The sequence below is a fragment of the Gracilinanus agilis genome, chromosome 4 (assembly GCF_016433145.1).
Source record: "Gracilinanus agilis isolate LMUSP501 chromosome 4, AgileGrace, whole genome shotgun sequence".
Lineage (NCBI taxonomy): Eukaryota > Metazoa > Chordata > Mammalia > Didelphimorphia > Didelphidae > Gracilinanus > Gracilinanus agilis.
Window position 1 is genome coordinate 78,887,138 of NC_058133.1, and position 23,263 is coordinate 78,910,400.

Consider the following 23,263-nt stretch of genomic DNA (forward strand, 5'->3'; position numbering starts at 1 on the left):
GAAAACTGGTCTACATAATCTGAATGTTTTCTATATATAATAACCCTACAAAATTCTCAAGTTAAACTTTTTGAAGCATCTCAAAGGTTAACGCACTTTATAAAGCTTTAAAAAGCAAATTATTAAACATTCAGTTTAATTTAGTTAAGGGAGAATATTACTATTTGCAGATTTAAAATACCCACTAAATAAATTTAAAGTATTTTTAAAAACATCACGTCCTTATGCTATCTTTAATATTTTCTACTCAGCAGTCAGATGACCACTTTTAAGCCTCTTACAGATCATGGATTCATTCATCCTCATTTAAGAAAAGTGGAAGTTGTGTCAGTAATATGTTTACTCAAATGTTATTCTAAGAGTCCTTGAAAAAAGTGATTTTTCATGAAATAATTTTCTTTAAGGTTTTACAAATACGGATAAATATGCCCAATCTATTCAATTAAACTCAACACCTTTATGATCTATCCTGACAAGTTACTCACATACACCTTTATTCGGACCTGGGAATGGACAGGATTTCTCAACCTTGAATCCTAGTTTGGCTAGTGTGAAGTCAAACACAGAAGAGCATCTTGGGTTTGAGCAGGTATTTCATATACATGGTACAGGAGAAGAAATACTGGAGTTGGAAGAAGACCTAGGTTTGAATCTGGCTTTGCTACTCAGTCCTTATGTAGCTTGGGTCAAGTTCTTCAGTTTTGGGGTCTCAATTTCCTTATCTAAAAGGAGGGGGTTGGGCTAGATAATGTCTAAGAGCCCTTCCTATGATATATTATCCTTAAGTGATTTCCATTAGTCTTCCCTAAAACAACTTGGGTTATTTAATCTTATTATAGAACCTTGCATAAACAATTCCTATATAGTTTTTAGTTATCCTCTTTCCATATCTACTTAGGTTTGCTCTGTACTTTCATTACAGACATGTTGAAGATTTCTATTCTAAAATCCTCTAACATTAAAATAAGTGCCTTTCTCCAAATGGGTAAAATTACTGCCCCTGGCTAAATTTGAATTGGAAATGTTCCCATATTTCACAAAGGAGCTTAGAACAACAAAAAAGGGAGAAGGTGCCATATGTCTGTGATTAGGAATTTTGGATCTTGTGGTTCCTCTTAAGAAGTCCTAAAATAGCATATTAGCACTTTCTCTTACCAACTGAGGATGTTTGGTGAGATAAACACAAAAGACAACTCTGCCTGGCTTGTTTTTCATACCGTCATCTATCATGTACAAGTCAAATTTTTGGTGGCAGCCGAGAGCTTCCTTTAGCTACCATGCCAGAAGGGAAGGAGCTAGAAAAGAGTGAAAGGGGCAAAAGAATTTCACCACACACACCTATGTGTGATGTTTGTGTAATCTAATTTCTTTACCCATCACTCACTTCTCAATCCATTGTAATGTTTTCTGATTCCATCAAATCAGCTGAAATTTCTTTTCCCAACAGTCTTTGCTCAGCCCTCCTCTTCCCTGACTTCTTGTCCTCTGTCCTCCTGGATACTTGCTCCTCTCTATGCTGCTCTCCTGCTTCTTATCTCCAGAGCTTCTCCTTAGTTTCCTTTACTAGATCCTCATTCTGCTGCCCACTAAATTCACAGCCAAAACTCAGGACCTCTGGGCCTTCTTCCCTCAGCTCCTATTAGTTCATCTGTCATTTTTGTGCAGGTGAAATCTTTTTCCATATCCCTAATATCTATTCCCAACTCCAGTTCCATATTAAAGACTGCCTTGCTGGACACCCCATCAGCACCTCAAACCTAACATATCTAAGATGAACTTCATCTTTATCCCCCAAACCCATCCACTTAACAAGTTTCTGTTAAGTCTGGGATATAATCTCAAGACCGTCCTTAAAACTTTCCCCTCTCCTTTGCCCCACTGAGCCAGTCAGTTGTCAAGTCTTCTCCTACCTTATTGAGGCTGCTTCTCTCCATTCTACTCTCGTTCCAGCCCTTGTTAGCTCCTCTTGCTCAGACAACAACAGCCTCTTACCCCATCTCCCTGCTTTAAGTCTCTCCCTACTCTGATCCATCTTCTGAACAGTTGCCAAACTGTTCATTCCAAAGCACAGATGTGGCTAGGCCACTCCTCTTTTGCCTCTTCTCATTGGCTTTTAAAGCCCTTCATGCTCTGTCTGGCATTGCAGATTAATGTCGAATATGGATCCGGTATGGTCCTGCCAAACTTGCCTGCTGGCTGTTGTCTCTCTACGTGACATTCCATCTCCCCCTTCCGTGTCTTTGTGCAGGTGATTTCCTCACTCTCCTTCACATCTACCTCTTAGGAGTCCTTCAGAACAGAGCTGAGGTGTAATCTAAAAGAGGCTTTTTGAGGCCATGTGGTTAGTGGCCTCACAAAGCTCTCAAACCTTGCAAGAACTTAGTATATATACTGTGTGTTCTCTCAACTACTCTCTGCTCCAGCTCCTTAACTACCAAACCTAATTTTTTCAAAGGCTTCTTGAATTGAACAGGATAATCAAGTTTGTAATCAAAATATTTTAAACTAGGAATTATCCAAAGCAAAAGTATAAAAACATGCATTAAAATGAATCATTCCCTCCAAGACCATTAATAAAAAAATCTTCATAGTTTAATTAAACAAACTCAAAACTTCATTACAACTACCATTTCCTTGGGAATCAGCAACTATTTATTAAACAAATATCCCAAATATGCATCCTCAACATGAATCCTGTGCTTTAATTTGTGACTATTCTGATATCCCCCTTTAAGTTTGCCTCTATCTTATTATTATTCATTTCCAGATTCAGATTTTGCATTACTTTGGAAAGCATATCATCATCTTTTTTATCTCCTGAAGCAGCTCCTTTGTTAAGAGTTCCTTCTGCTATAATAAAAAACTGTTCTGTTGGTTGTAGAATGCTTACTCCATATCCATTGTTGCTATAAATATGATTATTATTCATCTTCAATTTAGGGGCAGGAAGAACCTGTTGGGGTATTAAAATTAGTTAGTTTTTTAAAGGATTATTTCATGTTTTTCTTTACAAAGTATAAAGGTAATTAACATGCTATTAGTACCTAACTTTAGCTTAATTAGCTAAATATCTTTAAAAACATTAACTGGAAGTAGTGCTACTTGCTTCAGTTTTTAACAAGTGCTGCTTTTCCATACTCTGAATAACAAAACTATAAAACATACTTCAAAATGGCCAATTCATCAATTTAAAAAATCTAGATTCACATTTTACAAAACTGAATTGTGTTTATAAATAACCCTTTAAAAATGCTTATGACTATTCTTTTTAGACTTAATTAAGGTTCCTTCAGACAAGTCCTATTCTGAGATTCCATCATTTCCTGGAGATGGTGCAATTCTAGTAGAAGTAAGCTCTAGGAAGTTCTAGAATCAGGGCCCTTTGAATGAATTTGCTGTCTAAGGACACATTTAGCTAGATTATTACCAGATAGTGACACTAACTACACTTTTACAATGATGGTAGCAGGAAGGGAAAAGAGAAAGGTTTTTATGAATAATACAGTCAGGAGCAGCCAGATGGATCAGTGGATTGTGGATTGAAAATCAGGCCTAGAGATGGGAGGTCCTGGGTTCAAATCGGACCTCAGACACTTCCTAGCCGTGTGACTATGGGCAAGTCACTTAACCCCCATTGCCTAGTCCTTACTGCTCTTTTGTCTTAGAACTAATACACAGTATTAATTCTAAGACAGAAGTTAAAGGTTGTTGTTTTGTTGTGTTTTTTTTTCTTAAGAACAATACAATCTACAAGTATTAATCTACTTGTTGATACTTGATCTTTGTTCCATGACCAAGAAGCTGGTAAACTACTGGTCAGGTATGTCTGGAATACTTTTTTTAGTTCTAGGAACCAATTTTTAAGAAAGCAGGACAAGATGAATTCTGTCCAAAAGACTCGTCTTTCATCAGGATGGTGAAAAGATCACAGAAGTTTCCACATGAGGATGAACATCCCATCTAGCAGTCCACCTGACCTGTCTTGTACTCTGCCCTGCCATTACCCTCATTCACCTTCTGTGAAAGTGTAACCAACCAATGAAACCTCCAGAAATCTTATTTTTAGACCCATTAGGATAAGCTGTCTTGATTGAATAGTCTATCTAGAGCAGTGGTTCCCAAACTTTTTTGGCCTACCGCCCACTTTCCAGAAAAAATATTACTTAGTGCCCCCTGGAAATTATGAAACTATGTATTGAACTCAGAATAGAATGTAATACAGAAAAAGCGTGGCCATCACTGCCTCCCTGGATCGCTGCAGCACCCACCAGGGGGCGGTAGCACCCACTTTGGGAATCACTGGTCTAAACTCACCTAGACCAGTATAAAGAGCTAGAACCCAAACCAGACCATGTTTCCAACAAGTCAGACACTCTGACCATTGAATTCATCTGCCTTGCCTTCCACTCCCCTTCCCATTCCTGCTTTCTGTCTATCCCTTGCTGTGGAAACAATAACCAACTCTATACTATTACTGCTTCTAAAAAAGGTTAGTCAACTGGTTAGGAAGACTCTCCAGACCAAAATTCAACTTCCTGGCCATCAATGCCCACATGTGTGCTTGTCTCCATCAGAATATAAGCTCCTTAAGGGCACTTTTATATTTCTATTCCCAGCATCTAGAATAGTGTATGGCACATAGTAAGCACTTAATAAATGGTTTTTCATTTATTTCTTCATTCATCAGTACAAAGTATTAGCAGTTTTTAGCCTGGAGAAGGCTTAAAGGGGACACAATAGCTGACTCTAAAGATTTCAAGGATTGTTAATGTAGAAGAGGGATTAGATTTGTGCTACTTTACTCTAGGCAGCAGAACTAGAACTAACAGGCAGAGGTTGCAAAGAGGGAGGATTAAGTTTTACATGAGGAAAAACTTCCTTAAGAAAAATGGAATGTGCTTCCTTTAAAGACAGGAGATTCCCCCTTCAAATAGAGACCAGAAAACCATTTGTCTAGGACATTGTAGACAGGATTCTTCATTAGATACAGGTTGGACTAACTGGCCTCCCAAGAGCCTTCCCAGCACTTATATTCTGATATGATGTAGAATAAATCTGATGCTCCATTATCCTTTATTTCAAGGAATTCCTTGAATTCCTACAACTAATATTTTTAAATTCTTTTTAGTAAAAACATTAAAACAACTGAAAAAATTAGGTCACCTTCATATTCACTCCTCCTAAGGTGCTTTTTGAATTGTCACTAGTTCTAAGATTATTGCAGTGATGAATTTCATTTCTTTCCAAAATGGCTATGCTGCCAGGATATAGTTCAACACCAGCACCCTGCAAATTAAAAAAAAAAAGGCAAAAAGCCAATAAAAATTACAAGGAAAAAACCCATAAACTTCTTTTTAAAGAAATGAAGCTGCTCTTTAATTTATGGAAATTTATAGTATGGAAGATGTGCTTATATTTTGAAATGTCATGAAAGAACATATAAGTATAGCAATTTTTTGCATAAAATTCCTTTGGAAAATAGGGCCAGAACACAGCTAATAGGGATATATGTCCTCCCCTTAGCCCCAAAACCCTTACCTTCTGTCTCAGAATCAATACTATTGGCTCCAAGACAGAACTGTGGTAAGGACTAGGCAATTAGGATTAAGTGACTTGCCCAGGGTCACACAACTGTCTAAGACCAGATTTGAGCCCAGGACCTTTTGTCTCCAGGCCTGGATATCTAACCACTGAGAGACCTAGCTGCCATAGACATATGTCTTGCATGACTGCACTTGTACAGTCTAAATCAAATTGCTTGCCTTTTCAGGGACGATGGAGTGGAGAAAGGGAGGGAGAGAATTTGGTGCTCAAAAAATTTTAAAACAGATGCTAAAATTTGTTTTAACATGTAATTGGAAAAATATTAAAAAAGGAAAAAGGAAAACAAAAAATAGGGCTAGAAGGGATAGTATGATCATCTAGTCCAATTTGCTGACATCCTAGATCAGCGATGGGCAAACTTTTTAAAGAGGGACCCAAAGGAAAGGAAATGCTCATCTGTCAGTCTGTTTCTAAGGCAACTCTTTCTAAGTTTCATTGTATTGTATCCTACTCATTGTATTCATCAGATTAGGAATAATGTCCTGCTGCTGGATAGAACATTTCAGGGGGCTGCACCTGGCCCTTGGTCCATAGTTTGCCCATCACCGTCCTAGACAAATGTAATTTCCAGGGAAAGATGTTCTAAAATTTCGCCTTCAATGTTAATTTGATTCAAGAAATTACTCCTTATGCATTAGTTTAGGTCCATTTTTTTTTTGCCTAGGTAGAAATAAAATTGGATCATCCTAATAGTTAATGAACATTATAAAGGATTCCTAATTTTTTTCTTTTCCTAATTTCTTTGTTAATTTTTTATTAGATTTCTCCTTCTAGATCAGTAATATTTTTGGCTCTCAAATGAACCTCTCTGAATTTTTAGGTATGTTTAACCCATTACTCTGTAGCAGTGTCTGACACTTCATAAATGGAGTGTGTGTGTGTGTGTGTAAAGGTTTTTTTAAAAGTAAGAACTTTACATAATTAATTCACATTTGGCTTTTACTCAGTAAGTTTGATCCTTTCTGTCATACTTAGTTCCATTAAAGCTATGCATTCTCATCCTGAATTAGAATAATTTCCCTTCTCCCCCATGAATCCTCACATCTCACACCTATTTCTGATTAGCTTGTTTTTAATTTTGACTACTTTACAAAGTAATTTAAACCCCAAATTTGTTCTAAATAGCTGCCACCAAAACAACCTAACTTTGTTCTAAGTAGTGATGTTATTAAAATAAACTACCTGAGCGCCAGTAATTTCACTGTCAGTGATAGTCAAAGCAGCTCCTGTAAGAACACAGACTCCTGTTCCTTCACATTTCAACACACAGTCCTCTAGGGTCATGTGACCAGATTCTACCACCACAATACCATCAACAGTCCCTTGTTGTACCAAAGTAAGATGCATCAGTTTCACATTTTCAGCTTTAGACACTACAAAACTGTCACGAGAAGGCTCTGAAGTGATCACAATCTCCTCTCTCTTTCCAACTCCTAATTTATAGAAGAAAATATATAATTATTTAATACTAGAAGAATATATTTAAAATCTTTTAGTCATTTAATAATTTAAAAAATTCCTTTTCATATTCACCACAAAATGTCCAATAAACAGTTAAGAAGACTCTTATCTACAGTAGCTTGTTTTTTTCCACATTCATTTTCTCAATTATAGGGTATCATGATGGAAACAACCTCTAAACTTACCCATGGCTTCTATTTAAAATCCTTCACTTGAGGCTTAATTTAATGCCCCACTGAAGTCCTACTCCATGGTGGCATGGAGATGACTCATTTCTTGAAGCTTATGCTAGCCTGGGACAAGCTGTGGGTCCATGAAGCTGGAAAGGTTTGACACACGGACCAAGTGAAAGACTGTCACATGAAGAATATACTAGCCTAATTCAAAGAATCTCATTCCCAAAAAGTTAGCCACAAGATAATGACATTTGGGCCATAGCTACTTATCTATCAAGGCATGGAAGGCATATAATAAACATTTTCAGCAAGTGACCACATTGATGAAAGCAGATTAATCAAACACCAAACATTTACCAAATGCCTACTGTGTGCCAAACATTGTCCAAAGCCCTGAGGGTACAATTACCAAAAAAGAAAGCTCTCTGCTTATAAAGAATTTACATTCTAAATGGGAAAAGTGAGTCTATATATAAATATAGAGAGTATAAATATGAAGTGAATGAATATGAATTCTGTCAAACTAATGAAATACAAGAGTGCTGAAGAGGAAGGGCACTAAACTAAGTAGTGAAAGGAAGAAACCAGGAAACTTTACAGGTAGAAGATGTTGTTAGGCTGCATCTTAAGGGCAAAAGATAAGGAGAATGAGCATTTCAGGGATGTAGGATAGCCACTACAAAGGCACTGAAAAAGGAGATGGAGTGTCAACAGTGTAGGAGAAGTGGAGGCCAAAAATATAGATTGGAGATAGTTAACCTTCATCCTCCATTCTAGAATCAATATTGTGTATCAGTTCCAAGACAGAAGAGCAGTAAGGACTAGGTGATCGGTGGGGGGGTGGGGGGGTGGGAGGTGGGGTTAAGTGACCCTTGCAGGGTAACACTAGAAAGTGTCTGAGGCCTTGTGGATAGGTTTTAAAGGATTTCATGAGATAACCATATTCCTACTTTACCCAAGTGGTAATAAGGAGCCATTGGAATCAATGAGTCCTGTAACATGATCAGATTTTTGCTTAAGGCAGATTGCTTGCAGTGTAGAGGGATGGGGAGAGATGAGGCAGGTCAGACAGCCAGGAAAATCAGGAGAGAATCATGTCACAAAAAGCCAGAGAGGAAATAGTATCTGGAAGGAAGAACAGGGTCAACAGGATCAAATGTAGCAGAAAGTTGAGAAGGATGAAGATTGAGAAAAGCCATGAGATTTAGCAATTAAAAAAATCAAAGTAATTTTGGAGACTGCATGATGAGGGGGAAAAGTTGGACTGCAAAATTAAGAAGTGATTGAGGGAGATGAAAAGGAGACAGTTTTTCAAGATGCTTGGGAAGAAGATATACAGGAGAACATAAGAGATAATAATGGTCTAGCCTTAGTGAAGGTTTTTTTGGTTGTTGTTTTATTTTGTTTAGTTTTTAAAGAATGAAGATTTAAGATGTCTGAATACAGCAGGGAAAGAACCAACAGAGGCTGAAGAAAGAGAAAGAGGAACTGAATGAAGATGAATCTATTGGAGGAGATGGATCAGCTAGACCAATGGTCGGCAACTTTTTTGTCCTTGAGAGCCATAAACGCCTGTGGAAGGAGGAGGATGGAGGTGGAAGGCGCTGGAATATGGGGCAGAGGCTGAAGGGCCCCCTGGGGCACATCCTGGGGCTCTGGCCAGACTGGCCGGTCTGGAGGTGGAATCAGATATGGCTCAAGAGCCATATGTTACCAATCCCTGAGCTAGACAGTATGCATTTATTCAATGCCTACTGTGTGCCAGGCACTGGGCTAAGCTCAGAAAATACTCAGAAAGGGAAGCCAGTTCCTATCCTCCGTGTGCTCACAATCAGCTGCATGTGTAGACACTGGCTTGGGCAAAGACGACCACCTCTTTTTCAAAGAACAGGGAAAAAAAAATAAGACAGAATGTAATGTCAAAAGGTTTTGAGATGAAGAGAATGGGAAAGTAGGGAGCTTTTGCCAAAGTGTCTCAATTATCTCAGTAAAAAGATCCTGAGCTAAGAGAGTAAAGAGGAGGGACAAGGGGAGGTAGAGTCTGCTTATGGAGGGGAAAAAAAGATATGAAATGGGGAGTGAGAGAGTCCAGGTGAGGTTGTATAATATGATGTTTAAAGTGTAATTTTATTATATATTTTGACAAGTATTTTTTTCTCTCTCTTCTCCTTGCCAGTCCTTCACTGAACAGCAGAAACCAAAAACTCCTTGTCCATCCCCTAGTGGAAGGGCAGGAGTCAAGGTAAGAAAGATGGGAACTTGGCACTCATTCCTTAAGAAAGGAAGGGGGAGTTACCAAGAGGACTGATAGATTTCCACAGTCACTATAATTTGGATTGTGTGGAAACTTAATTGAGTGGACTTCAAAGGAGGAAAGGTTGCAGAGGGATGGGGAGAATCTGTAAGTGACAAGTAAGGGAGCAAGGAATATTTTACTCCTCCCGGGTTGGGGCATACAGATAGGCTTCTAGGAGAGTTGTAAGAAAGAAGATAAAATCTGCACTTGCGAGGATAAGCCCATAACGCAGCATTCTCCAGGAGAAGCCGAGTCCTAGTGTAGACAGAAAGAGTGTGAGGCAGAGAAGTCCTGGATGAAGGGGAATTTGTTCACTATGGAGAGAGAATTGCAGAGAGGAAGGAGCTGACAGAGTTGAAACAGGATATTAGTGAAGGTAGGGTTGGAAAGGATGGGATAAAAGATAACAAGTAGTAGTTAAGAGAAATGGCTATTAAAATGCCTACTGGTGTGAACATAGCTAAAGCTTATGATCTACAGTCAAACATAAAATAGTCTAAGCCTTAAATAGTTTAAGCCTTAGACTCTAAGGCATAAAAATTAAAAATATTTTCAGGACAACAAAGAAAGCCTGTAGGTGATTTCTGAAACTAATCTAACCATGCCTATATAAAGTTATATTTTTTCAGTGGAATGGAAGCTATGTGAGAGCTCTTTGGGTGCTCAATACTAACTGAACTGAATGTTCATAATTAAATATACAAATGGTTCTGGAGAAAATGCTAAACAGCCATGAAAAACTAGGAACTACTGAAAAAGAGGACCTGAGAGAAAGGTACACCTTGAATGAAGTTGCAAAAGCAACCCATACTAATATATGGAACAGAGTATATCAGAAAAACTTCTGAACTTTGAGTCAGAAAACCTGAACCAATACACCAAATTTGGCACTTACTATTTGAATGATCATGGACAAGTCACTTTAACTCTCTGAGCTTCAGTTTCTTTAACTGTAAAATGGGTGTGTGTGTGTGTGTGTGTGTGTGTGTGTGTGTGTGTGTGTGTGTGTGTGTGTGTGTGCACGCACTACTTCTTTCATAGGACTGCTGTGAGGAAAATGATTTGTAAACCTTAATTGATATGAGCTATTGTCATACTCATTTTCAGATTATCATCATCAGATGCATTATCACTATTTTAAATATAAGAAAATCTAGAGATATTTGCACTGGATAAAAATATTTTTAATGCAAAGACAATATGGAAAGTCCATCTATATTTAAGAAAAGACATGGGCAGATGAATAAGTAGAGGTAGCTAGTATTCTGATCCAAAATAAAATGAAAAGTAATAAATTTGGACTTTCTTTTTAATTAAATTAATTGATTTATATGTGAATTTAAGTCCTTGAATGATTTTTTAAAAATATCAAGTGAAATTAACAACAGGAGAGGATTTGAGTTCAAACCCTGCCTCTGATAGTAATCAGGAACTAATTATGCTATAGACTACAGATGTGAAGGGCTGTAAGTCACATCAACCAACCTTCTCACTTTTTAGGAGCTGGAACCTGAAGCTCACTGAGGTGAAGGAACCTGCCCAGTGTCATGCAAGTCGTCGACATTAGAGCCCAAGTCCTTTGACTCCCAATCCAGCACTCTCTCCACTGTAGCATAGTCAAGGAACCTTGGGGAACTCTTTAAGGCATGATGCCTAAGTTACAGATGGACTGAAGTCCCAATGGAGGGATCCTTATAGTAATAAAATCAAAGATCCTTGATCTAATAGTAAAAGGTGGACATAGTAGAAAAAGTTAAACTCTTAAAATTAATTTTTCCAGGGGAAAAAACTACATGATGGTTCACACAAAAAAAACATTTATAGACTATATAACTTACACATTTCCCCATTTCTAACTATGGATTTAAACATAAGTTTTATAATATACAATTATTCTAATTTCAAGAATAGAAAAAGAGCTAGGCTAACCTTTAATAACGATGTCATCAGTCAATAAGGCAAGGTTTGTAGCTTGATATTCTCCAGGAAAGATGACTACTGTGTCACCACTGTAACAGCTATCCAAAGCCAGATCTAAATCATCATGTTGCTGGAGAAGTGTATCTGAGGATAAATCTTTAACCTGTAAAAAGAAACACTGAACTCTTAACGGTAGATTCACTTATGAATTTATATAGTATCATAGAATTTAGAACAAGAAAGTAATTTAATAGATCATCTAGCCCAGTGATTCCCAAAGTGGGCGCCACGGCCCCCTGGTGGGTGCTGCAGCGATCCAGGGGGGCAGCGATGGCCACACTTTTTCTGTATTACATTCTATTCTGAGTTCAATAAATAGTTTCATAATTTCCAGGGGGTACTAAGTAATATTTTTTCTGGAAAGGGGGCGGGGTAGGCCATATCCTCACACCTTCTGAAGAAGAAATGAGGGAAGTAATTGGCACAAGGCAGAGCTCAATTTCAAGTTTAAGTCCTTTGATTTCAAATTAGTTCCTTCCCCAAGTTACATTGCAGCCACATTCCTATGTTTCCAAAGTATGTATCTATATCAGATTCCTTAAACATTCTTAAATCTAATCTGTTGCCAAGTCCTTTGGATTCTCGATGTCACTACCTAGACCTCTTGCCTCTCTCTCCTCTCTCAAACATACCCCGACCTCCACTCCATCCTCAGTCATCTAAATGGTCTTTCTAAAGTGCAGGTCTGACATGTTACTCTACTATTCAGTAAATTTAAACAGCTTACTGATTGCCTCCAGAATCATATGTAAAAACTAATTGGGTTTAAAAGCCCTTCATATAATCTCATCCCTAAGCCTGTCTTCTCTTCCTTCTCTGACCTTCAAGATATTTTTTATTTCTATTCTTCAGTGTTCCTCATTGGTTATATGTTATATGTTACAATCACCTCCCAATCAACATGAATCTCCCCATTGCCTCTTGTGTGCTGTATCCTATGTCTTGCTGCCATATTATAATACCAAGAGAAGTACTGCAAAAACAAGCCCTTGGTTTCATGCCATGATGGAAGCAACATCATCTCGAGGGCCAAGTTTCTAGTAGATTTACTTATTATCACTGTAAAAAGTCCACCCTGGTGGCAGTTAGGTGGCTCAGTGGACTGACAGCCAGGCTTAGAGACAGGAAGTCCTGGATTCAAATTTGGCCTCACATGCTTCCTGTGTGACCCTGAGCAAGTCACTTTACCCCAACTGCCTAAGCCCTTACTGCTTTTCTGCCTTGGAACAAGGCTCAGTACTGATTCTAAGGGAGAATGTAAAAAAAATTTTAAAAATCTACCCTGGAACCTGTCTGATCTATTCAGAACTCATTTTTATAGGGTCTTGAGTTTGCTTTATGGTGATTTTATTTTATTTCCATATTCTGAAAGCAATGATATTACATTTTATTTTTAAACTCTTACCTTCCATCTTGGAGTCAATACTATGTATTGGCTCCAAAGCAGAAGAGTGGTAAGGGTAGGCAATGGGGGTCAAGTGACTTGCCCAGGGTCACACAGCTGGGAAGTGTCTGAGGCCAGATTTGAACCTAGGACCTCCCGTCTCTAGGCCTGGCTCTCAAATTCACTGAGCTACCCAGCTGTCCAGATATTACATATTCTTGAAAATACTAATAGAAATGCATTTCTTTTAAAAGTATCTAATACTTTTTTCTTCATTAGTTTAGAAGAACCTACTTTCTTTTCTTATTCTTCTCTAAGGTGAATCATCAAGGTTTTATTTATAGTGGGGAACTTAGGAGAGTCACTCAGAAGCCTAATAATTCCAGCATCACAAAAATTCAACATCTGTTTTTTCTGAAAGATGGTGACTTATTTTGGAAGGGGGGAAAAGGGAAAGAGAAAGGAATAAGCATTTATGTAGTACCTGTTACATGCCAGGCACTGTGATAAACACTTTACAAATACTACTCCATTTGATCCTTACAGCAACTCTGGTAGGTAGATGTTATTATGATCTCTAATTTATAGAAGAGTAAATAGAGGCAAACTGCTTAGGATCACCTAGCCAATTAGTATCTGAGGCTGGATTTGAACTCAAGTCTCTCTACCCATTATACTACCCAGCTGCCTCTTTTGGAATTGGATAAAACAGAAGCAACATTATCTTACTACATTAAACCTTAACTTTTACTGTGCCACCTCATTTCCTGTGTTCCCCTATACTCCCTTTTTAGGATATCCCACTTTTCCCTAAGCTAATTTTAGTCAGTGATCCCCCTTCTTTTTTATCAAACAATTTCTGGGTATTCTTTTGCACAGTGCTGACTAAAATGCCATCCTCATCCCAGGTGATGGGGCTGACCTTCCCATCATTCAAAAAGTTCCCAATATCCAAACTTTTCCAGGAAATTTTACCCAATGGATTAGAGAAAAAGTAGTGATCTTATCACTAACATGATTAAATTCTCAGAATTTCTTCTTGCCTCTCTACCTTCGCTCAATACTGCTGATTGAACATGTTAAAAAAACACTTCATTTGTCTGGATCCTGCCAACTTACATTTTAACTTCCAAAAGGCAAGGGTAATCTCTTATTTTCTTTAAATAGTACCTAACATAGCATACCACATGCAAAGAAACATTTAATAACTATCTTCAGTAACAATGATGTAGATAGTTAAATTTGAATTAGCAGAGGCCTAAAGTATATTTCTTACCATTTCAGTTGTCATCACTTTTGCTACAATATGAGTTATCGTTTTCCCCAATTCTCTTTTTCCTTTCCTCCGCCTCAAGATTCTTGGGAAGAAAGGTCCATGAACTCTGTAATTTAAAAATTCAGATTTTTATTTACATTAAAAGTTTTAAATGAATCATGAACTAGACTAGCCTGATTTTATTTATTATATTTGGTTATCCAGCATCCCAGAGAAATGAGCCATTCTAGATACTTTTGTAGATAAAAGGATTTTAGTCTTCTCAATTCTTCCTCTCTCTGTCTTTCTCTCTCTCCCTCTCATAACTGCTTCTTCAAGGTAAGGTAAAACTTATGTCAGTAAGAGGACAAAGTAAGTAAATTGCTATCATTATTTGTTAAAATCTATGTTCTTTTAAAAAATGTAAACAATTATAAGTTTTGGTCCTTGTGTGTTCATTTTTGGAGATTGCTATTAACTTTATAATAATTAAGTATTCACCATTGTTGATTTTCCAGAAACAAAAAGTTATCTCAAGTTTGAAAATCAAAGGTATTAAATCTTTTTAAATTATAGATAAGCAACTAACCACAGCCCAAAAAAGGGAATTGACTTTATTTTTAACAGATAGGAAATGACTTGTTACTGATGTGGAATTCATTTTAGAATTAGATATCTGAATGAAGACCAAAAACTAGAGCAAATGTCACAAGTGACCTCAAATTAGTATAAAAAAGATGCTAAGGGGGCAGCTAGGTAGCTCAGTGGAGTGAGAGTCAGGCCTAGAGACAGGAGGTCCTAGGTTCAAACCCGGCCTCAGCCACTTCCCAGCTGTGTGACCCTGGGCAAGTCACTTGACCCCCATTGCCCACCCTTACCAATCTTCCACCTATGAGACAATACACCGAAGTACAAGGGTTTAAAAAAAAAAAAGAAGCTATAAAAAAGATGCTAAGTACAAATGCGGTAGATTCAACCTCGCATATTCAAATGGGCTACAAATGCTAAAAATTAGGAATTGTAAAAAAAGGCAAAGATATTTATGGATTTAACCATTTTCTCCAAGAGTGATATAAAGTAGTTATCACATTGCCTTAGCCACCCAACATTCATTGCCTTGCCACGTAGAGAAATAGCAGTCAAGAGTAACTGAGTTTAGAATATAAATTCATTTATAAAATACTAAGGAAGAAACCAAAGGAAAGTCTGAAGACTAGAAGCAGTATTGCATTTAGTTTCATTGACAGCAAAAAGCAAAGAGGGGAAGGCAAGTCTGTTGAAAGCTTGGTATGAGAGCTGACTGTTAAATTTTCAATTTTAGTATTTGCACCTTAGAAATAGAAAAATACCAAGATAGGCTTTATTTTTTGTTTTGTTGACTGTCTAGATTTAAGAAAATAATGGAGAAAATTTTAATAATGTAGGTTGAAACTTAAAAGTGTATCATGTGCTATGTAATTAGAATGTTGTACCCTAAAGACTCCATCTCTCAGAATTCTTTTTCTCACCCCCAAAGTCCTTTTCCTCTCTCCCCCACATTGTGCCCTTACACAGTGTACATCTTTTCTGGAGCGCCAGTTGTGAAATATCTGCCAGCACACCTCTGCTTGAGACTAATCTAAGCAGCCATCCCATCCCAAAAGTAGTTACAGATGAAATTTTCAAAAATCAGAGAATCTCAGTGTTGAAAGATACTTCATAGGCCAACCAAGTCAATCTATATCCAATAACATCTCCTCCACAACAATAGAGAGAGGGTGTGTGTGTGTGTGTGTGTGTGTGTGTGTGTGTGTGTGTGTGTGTGTGTGTGTGTGTGTGTGTGTGTGTACGTACAAGGAGAAAGTGGAAGAACAGATTTTCTGAAGCAATTTACTGGCATCATCTCAGTCCCATATATATGAAGAATGAGAAATAGCATTTAATAAGAAAAAATTGGGAAAGGATGCTGTCCCAGGAGAACAACACACAGAAGAAATCTATATAGAGGGCAACATACATGCTAAGGGACTCTTCTACAGGTAACTTAGGAAAAGGAAATCACAAAAAGAGATAAAAAAATTATAGACAAAATTGCTATCCAATTTTCATCCTTACAAAATTCTTCTGAGAATGAAATGATACAAGCTCCAAAGAATTGAAACTGAAGTTAAGGATTTTGGTAGGTATGGGGAGGTTATGACATTTATTAAAATTATACACACATTCCCACATTCATAAGGTTTCTTACCTGTATGAATTTTCTTATGTACAAGGAAGTTACACAAGTGTCCTTAATAAATATAATCATATAGAAAATTTAACAATTATTAACCTCAAATGAGGCATAAAAGAATGCTTTCAAGTTTCCCAATATGCCTGATAAAGACAAAAATGAAAATCTTTGTTCTCAAGCCTACATTCTAATGTCCAGCAAATTCTTTTTGCAGTTTTTTCCCCAGTATGCTGAAAATATGTCATAAATCTTGGATCACCACAATCTTGGAACAAAGTTAGGTGTGTAACCCAATGGGTGATGAAGAGGTCATAGCATATTTTCAGCACAATCTAAAAACAAGAAGTGGTGTAAGAAATATCTAAGAATTTTTTGATGAGATGAATGAAACATGTTGTAATAAGAGATAACAGAAGGCTAGCTCAAAAGACTGCATTGGTACCCACAAAATGGAAAAAGAACAAGAGAGGAGCCCAGAACACATTGGGTAGATCCCCTAACAGGCTCTTTGGAGAACATAAGAATCACATTTGATGGCTGATTTCTACCCAGATAAGGGAGTATCCATATTAGAAAACTCAAGTATTAGAATATATTAGTTCCTTGAGGGGATAGATTGTTTTATTTTTATCTTTCTATCTGTAGCATCTACACATTTGACAAAATATAGAATAGTACTTCAATCAACATTTAGTTAAGTATCTCCTGTGTGCTAAGTGGTGGGGATACAAAAAGAGGCCAAAGATACTGTGCTCAGGTCTTTTTCAGTCCTGTCTGTCTTTTTGTGACCCCATTTGGGATTTTATTAGCAAAAGTACTAGAATGATTTGCCATTTCCATTTCTAGCTCATTTTACAGATAAAGAACTGAGGCCAATGGGATATAGTACCTTGCCCAGGGTCACATAGCTAACAAGGGTCTGAAGCCAGATTTGAACTTAGGAAGAGTCTTCTTGAGCCCAGACCCAGGTCTCTATCTACTGTGCTGCCTAGCTACCCCATACTGTCTTTATACTACATTTAAACCCCTATTTTTCACATGAATTAATGTTTAGCCCCAATTTCACCTTACTCTATTTGTCTAATTTTTTGAACCCAGGTGTAGAACTTTATATATTTACTTTACTTTTCTTTTTAAACCCTTACCTTCCATCTTGGAGTCAATAATGTGTTATTAGCTCCAAAGCAGAAGAGTGGTAAGGGCTAGGCAATGGTGGTTAGGTGACTTGCCCAGGGTCACACAGCTAGGAAGTGTCTGAGGTCAGATTTGAACCTAGGACCTCCCATCTCTAAGCCTGGCTCTCAATTCACTGAGCTACCCAGCTGCCCCCTATACATTTACTTTTATTAAATTTCATCTTACTAGATTTAGCTCATTGTTCTTCAGTGGTTCCCAAACTTTTTTGGCCTACCGTCCCCTTTCCAGAAAAAATATTACTTGGTACCCCTGGAAATTAATTTTTTTAAATTTTAATTGCAATTAATAGGAAAGATAAATGCACCTGTGGCCATCCCTGCCCTCCAGATCGCTGCAGCACCCACTAGGGGGCGGTGGCGCCCACTTTGGGAATCACTGTTCTAGACTGTCAAAATCTTTTTGAATCATTTGCAAACAGGTGCATCTGGGAGACTATAGATTCTTCTATATTTTACTTTTGATCTTTGCTTAAGAAGTTGGTCTAACTATACACACACAACTCATTCAGGAAATGACCCACATGAGAATATAATTTTCTTTCTGTTAAAATATAATAAATTTCACTTTTTGTAATGTTATTTAACATTGTCCACATTCAGGGCCTTCACCAGGTCATTCTCTTTGCTAATAAAATATTCATGATATACAGACATGAGACTGCTGAAGGTCTATAAATCTTTGTCTTCTATTATTTCTTACTCCTAACCGTATTTCTACTATCCTCATCACTTCCTACTTTTGTACTTAAGTCACTGAATAAACATTTGAATTTAGTCAGAGTTCATTCTTCATGGAATGGCTCTATTTCCTCTGCAACAGATGTTGATGCATAAATTAATCTTCATCAAAGTCTTTAAATTTAAAAAAAATTTTGAACTGAAATACCAAAGAAAATGTGTATTTCTATAGGCATAATAGTATAGAAAAATAATTATACAGAAAACCAAAAATGTGTTAAGCTTTTAAAATATATTAAATTCAATGTCTTTCAAAGTTGTTCCGCTTATTGGTGATTTTTTCTTGCCTTCCTTCTGTCCAGTGATCTTTTCTTCTTTTGGATACCCTAATAATCTTCCCTTTTCTTCTCCCCTACTCTCAATGAAAAAACAAACAAACCCTTCATAATAAATATGCATAATCAAGCGAAAAATTCCCACACTGTCCCTATCTGAAAATGTATGTCTTCTTTGTGTCTTGAGCCCATTACTTTATCATTGGCCATGGCACTGATCAGAGTTCTTAAATCTTTCAAAGTTGTTTGTTATGTATAAATTGTCCTTCTCGTTCTGTTCATTTCATTCTGCATTAGTTTATATAAATCTTCCCAGGGTTAAAAAAAACACATTCCTTTTATCATTTATTACAACACAATAACATCTCAATTCATTTGCCATAATTTGTCCAGCCATTCCCCAACTGATGAGCATTCCCTTAGTTTCCAGTTGCTGGCACTACATAAGTAATAGTTATATTTTTGTATATGGAGGATTTTTTCCTCTTTGATCTCTTTTGGGGTATGCATAGGCCTAGTAGTGATATTTATTGGGTTAAAAGGTGTATGTACATGTATAGTTTAGTGATTTAGGGGGTATAATTCCAAATGGTTTTCCAGAGAGGCTAAGCCAATAGCTCTACCAATATTGTTATCTTTCCATAGGCCCTCCAAAAATTTTAATCTGATGAGTGTGAAGTAGAACTTCAGAATTGCCTTAATTTGCATTCCTCTGATTATTGGCAACTTGAAGCATTTTTTCATATAGCTATTAACTTGGATTTCTTCCTTAGAAAACTGCCTACATATATATGTATGTGTGTGTGTCTTTTTAAAAAAATAACCTTTACCTTCCATCTTAGAATCAATACTGTGGATGGTTCCAAGGCAAAAGAGTTCTAAGTGCTAGGCAATGGGTGTTGTCATTAGCAGAGCAATACAAAATGATTCAAAAATTCCATTAAATGTTTCCTATTGCCTTTAAATACAAAATAAAACTTCTATCTATACTTTTAAATCTGTCTTTCCAAAGAGAAGCTGTAAATCAACCCTTTCATTTAATTGCAAATTCCTTTTGACTTCTGGTAAGAAATATCAAGACTGATATAATTTAATTTCTCTCTAGTAGCAGTGTCCGATTGTGGTGTCATTAGACAAGGCGCTCCATCAGCTGGTTAATGTTCACAGATGGTATAAAACTGTAATTCTTGGCACCTCTTACCCTTTAATTCTGCCATTTGCAGAAGTGAAAGACACTTCACAATACTGAAAACCATTTTGTATTTTTCTAAATTTCACAGATTGCTATGGCCAAAGAATTCTTCATTCTTTGATTCCTGGCAATGAACCTCTCTCTGTAGTTAGGCTAGTTTTTGGAAAGAAAATACAGTTCAAGGGGCAATCATGTATCTCAGTGAATAGAGTGCCAGACCTAGAATCAGGAGGACCTAGGTTCAAATCTGGCCTCAGATTGTGTGACCCTGAGCAAGTTACTTACTCCCAATTGCCTAGCTTCTGCCCCTCTGTCTTAGAATTGATACTAAGAGAGGAAGTAAAGGTTAAAAAACCAACAACAAATAGTGCATTGCTTGGACTATGCTTGAAAAACATATGAGCCATGGTAGTACAACAAAATCTAGCATTAGAATGTAATGTTTATAGATAAGAAAAAAGTAGGTACTAGAAGTGAATATTGAAAGGACAAAAGCTGGGCTAGCTATTACCTGCGTTTTGTTTTTTTCAGTACCCCTTACCTTCCATCTTAGAATCAACACTGTGTAATGGTTCTAATGTAGAAAAGCAGCAAGGGGGTAGGCAATGGGGGTTAAGTGACTTGCCCAGGGCCTTAGAGAGGTAGGAAGTGTCTGAGGACAGATTTGAATGTAGGACACCCAGTCTCTAGGCTTGGCTCTCAACACACTTAGCCACCTAGCTTCCCCCAGGAAATATTTTAAATGCAAAACATCTGCCTATGAATCATATAAAGACAAAAAACAATGGTTGTGGGGCATGAAGATGATAAATAAAATTGAGATATCAGATAGTCCTGAGGAGGCCTTTGTCCTAATTAGTGAGAAAACCAGGGTTATTTAACCTGAACTAGGGCATGTTAAATCTACATAGGGGTGTTAGATCCATGAAATTTAATTTGGAATAAATTACTGCCAAATACTGGCTAATGTCCAATAAAAAAATTCATTTTCATGAATATTTTTTTCAATTCAAAAAATATTTGTTAAGTTCCTGATATGCAGAATGCCAGGAACTAGGAATATAAATCACGTAACCTTGAAATAAGTGATGATTTCCCTGTTCTTCACGCCAAGCATTCAATCAACTGCCCAAGCCTATAAATTCTCTCTCTAGAAGCTTAAAGGAGAACATTCTCCTCCATTCACAACCAAGGATGGGCTGGTTCAAGAACTGGCTCTCCAGAAAAAAAAATGCACAAAACACACGTTTAAGTTTAATTTGCATTATTAACCTATCCATCACTTTAATACTCCACAAAAGAACAAATCAAGTCCTAATTTGTAGCATTTGCCAATTTTTGAGGTAAAAAAATGCTCACACTAAAAATTTAACAATTAGTTTTCTAGAGTCTGTGTGTATATGTGTGTGTATACATCTATGTACCTATATATAAAAGCAGGCTCCAGTATACTGCTGCACAATTTGTTCTCTAATAATACTCTCTCCACTCCTGCCCCAGTTCAAACTCTTATACTTCTCTAGATTACTATAATAACCTAACTGGAATTTGTGCCTAGTCTAATTCATCTACCATTTTGCTGTCCAATTTCCCTAATACATATGAATGGTCAGTTTTACTGCTTTACTTGAAAACCTTCCATGCCTCCCTCACTACATATCAAATAATGTTTAAATGGTAAACCCTGGCATTCATATCATTCCACAATCATGTCCAGTCTTAACTCTTAATTACTCTCCTTCACATATTCAAAGTTCAGGGCAAATCAGACTACTACTCTTCATCCTCTCTGGTTCTGGCTTGCTCTTTTCTATCTCTGTGACACTGCTAAAATAGCCTTCATGTTTAGAAGATACTTTGCACATATTTCTCATTTTCTTAATTACTTCATTACTTCAAAGCTCTATTCAGCTGTTTGTTACCTTCTTCCATGTAGCATTCTAATAGCTTTCCTCATTATATTCTACCTTGTATCATGCTTGTGTTAAGACTGTATCCATTTTCCCACACTAAATTAAATTGGAAACTACTAGAAGGCAGTTTTACTTTTATTTTTGTTCCCCAGTGCCTGACAGAGCCCTAAGTGATATATATTGCATGAATATATATATATTCTCTCACACACACACACAAACTGATTTGGCTCTCAAGGGAGCTTACAATTAAAATCGAATCTGGGTAAAGATAGGCATTCAAATGATGACTTTTAGGGGAAAATTTCATTTAATTGATTAATTTAGAATATTTTCCCATGATTACAAGATTCATGTTCTTTCTCTCCACACCCCCCACTCCCTTCCCATAGCCGATGTGCAATTCCACTGGGTTTTTACATGTGTCATTGATCAAGACCTATTTCCATATTATTGATTTTTGCACTAGGGTGATCGCTTAGAGTCAATATCTGCAATCAAAATAATATGATCAAAAAAAGAAAGAGGTGTTAAGTGCAAAGTATAAAGGAGAGGTACCAAAAAAAAGAATTTTGAGAGACTGGAGGAAGGGGAAATTATTTTCACCCTAGGGAGAGGGGACAATAATTTATGAAAAAGGCAAGAGAGGAGGCTTTAAGACATGGAAGAAATACATTCTAGACATGGGAGAAAACCTTTTGCTCATTAAAAAGCTTTGTGGAGGAAAAAAGCAGGATAAGAAAGAGAATCTAGTTTTTTTTCTCTAACAAAGAATATGTGAAATGGAGTGGTATGTGCAAGAAATGTGGATAAAGCTAAAATCAGACTATGAAAGACCTTGAATACCTTAAAAATCATACTGGAAATTTATACTTTATTCAGTAGGCAATGGGGAACTATTATAGATTTTTGAGTGAGAATGAAATAATAAGAGGTGGATAAGCCAGAATACTTGGGCAGTGATGTGAAGGAAGGATTGCAAAGGGAATAAACTGAAGAAAGGAACAACAACTAGGAGACTTTCATAACAGCTGACATAAGAATTAATGAGACCTTGACTACAGTTTTTGCAATCAAGAATATTATAAAATATCAAGTGAGACAAAATAAAATAGATAATAAAGAGAAAAAAAATAAAGGGAAAAAACTTACACAAAGGAGCATCTGCAAAAACATAATAAATGTAATTAAGCAAAGATTAATGGATAGTGAAACTATGAAGCCCAAAATATCATGGAACCCCAAAATTAAATTAGAACAAGGCAGAATAAATTTAAAGACTTGGAAGAGAGATCAAGATCAAATTTTAGATTTAAAAGGAACCCAGTAGAGATTAAAAAGAGGATGGGGAGAAAATGCCCTATTTGTAAATATAGAGACAATCTCTCAATGTGGTCAAGAATAGGCTGTTAATATGACAAAAATTTTAAAAAGTTCATAGGATGTTAGCATGGTGAAATCCAAAATCCAAATCTATATGACATATAATTATCAAGCTTCAATTTACAAAAACAAGAATTATTCAGGCATGAAGAAGGAGTTATTTAACAAAGCATATATCAATTTGGAATCTCAGATATC

The 23,263-nt window shown here is 36.7% G+C and overlaps 1 protein-coding gene across 1 annotated transcript in view; it reads right to left on the reverse strand.

The window, feature by feature from the left end:
- Window positions 1-2,701: 2,701 nt before the first annotated feature.
- SHCBP1L (SHC binding and spindle associated 1 like) overlaps window positions 2,702-23,263 on the reverse strand; it is a 40,276-nt gene continuing 19,714 nt past the window's right edge. The window contains exons 6-10 of the mRNA XM_044676067.1: window positions 14,178-14,283; window positions 11,467-11,620; window positions 6,787-7,037; window positions 5,164-5,286; window positions 2,702-2,953 (exon numbers count right to left, since the gene is read on the reverse strand). Of these exons, the coding sequence (XP_044532002.1) occupies window positions 2,702-2,953; window positions 5,164-5,286; window positions 6,787-7,037; window positions 11,467-11,620; window positions 14,178-14,283 (886 nt within the window). The remainder of the gene's footprint in view (window positions 2,954-5,163; window positions 5,287-6,786; window positions 7,038-11,466; window positions 11,621-14,177; window positions 14,284-23,263) is intronic.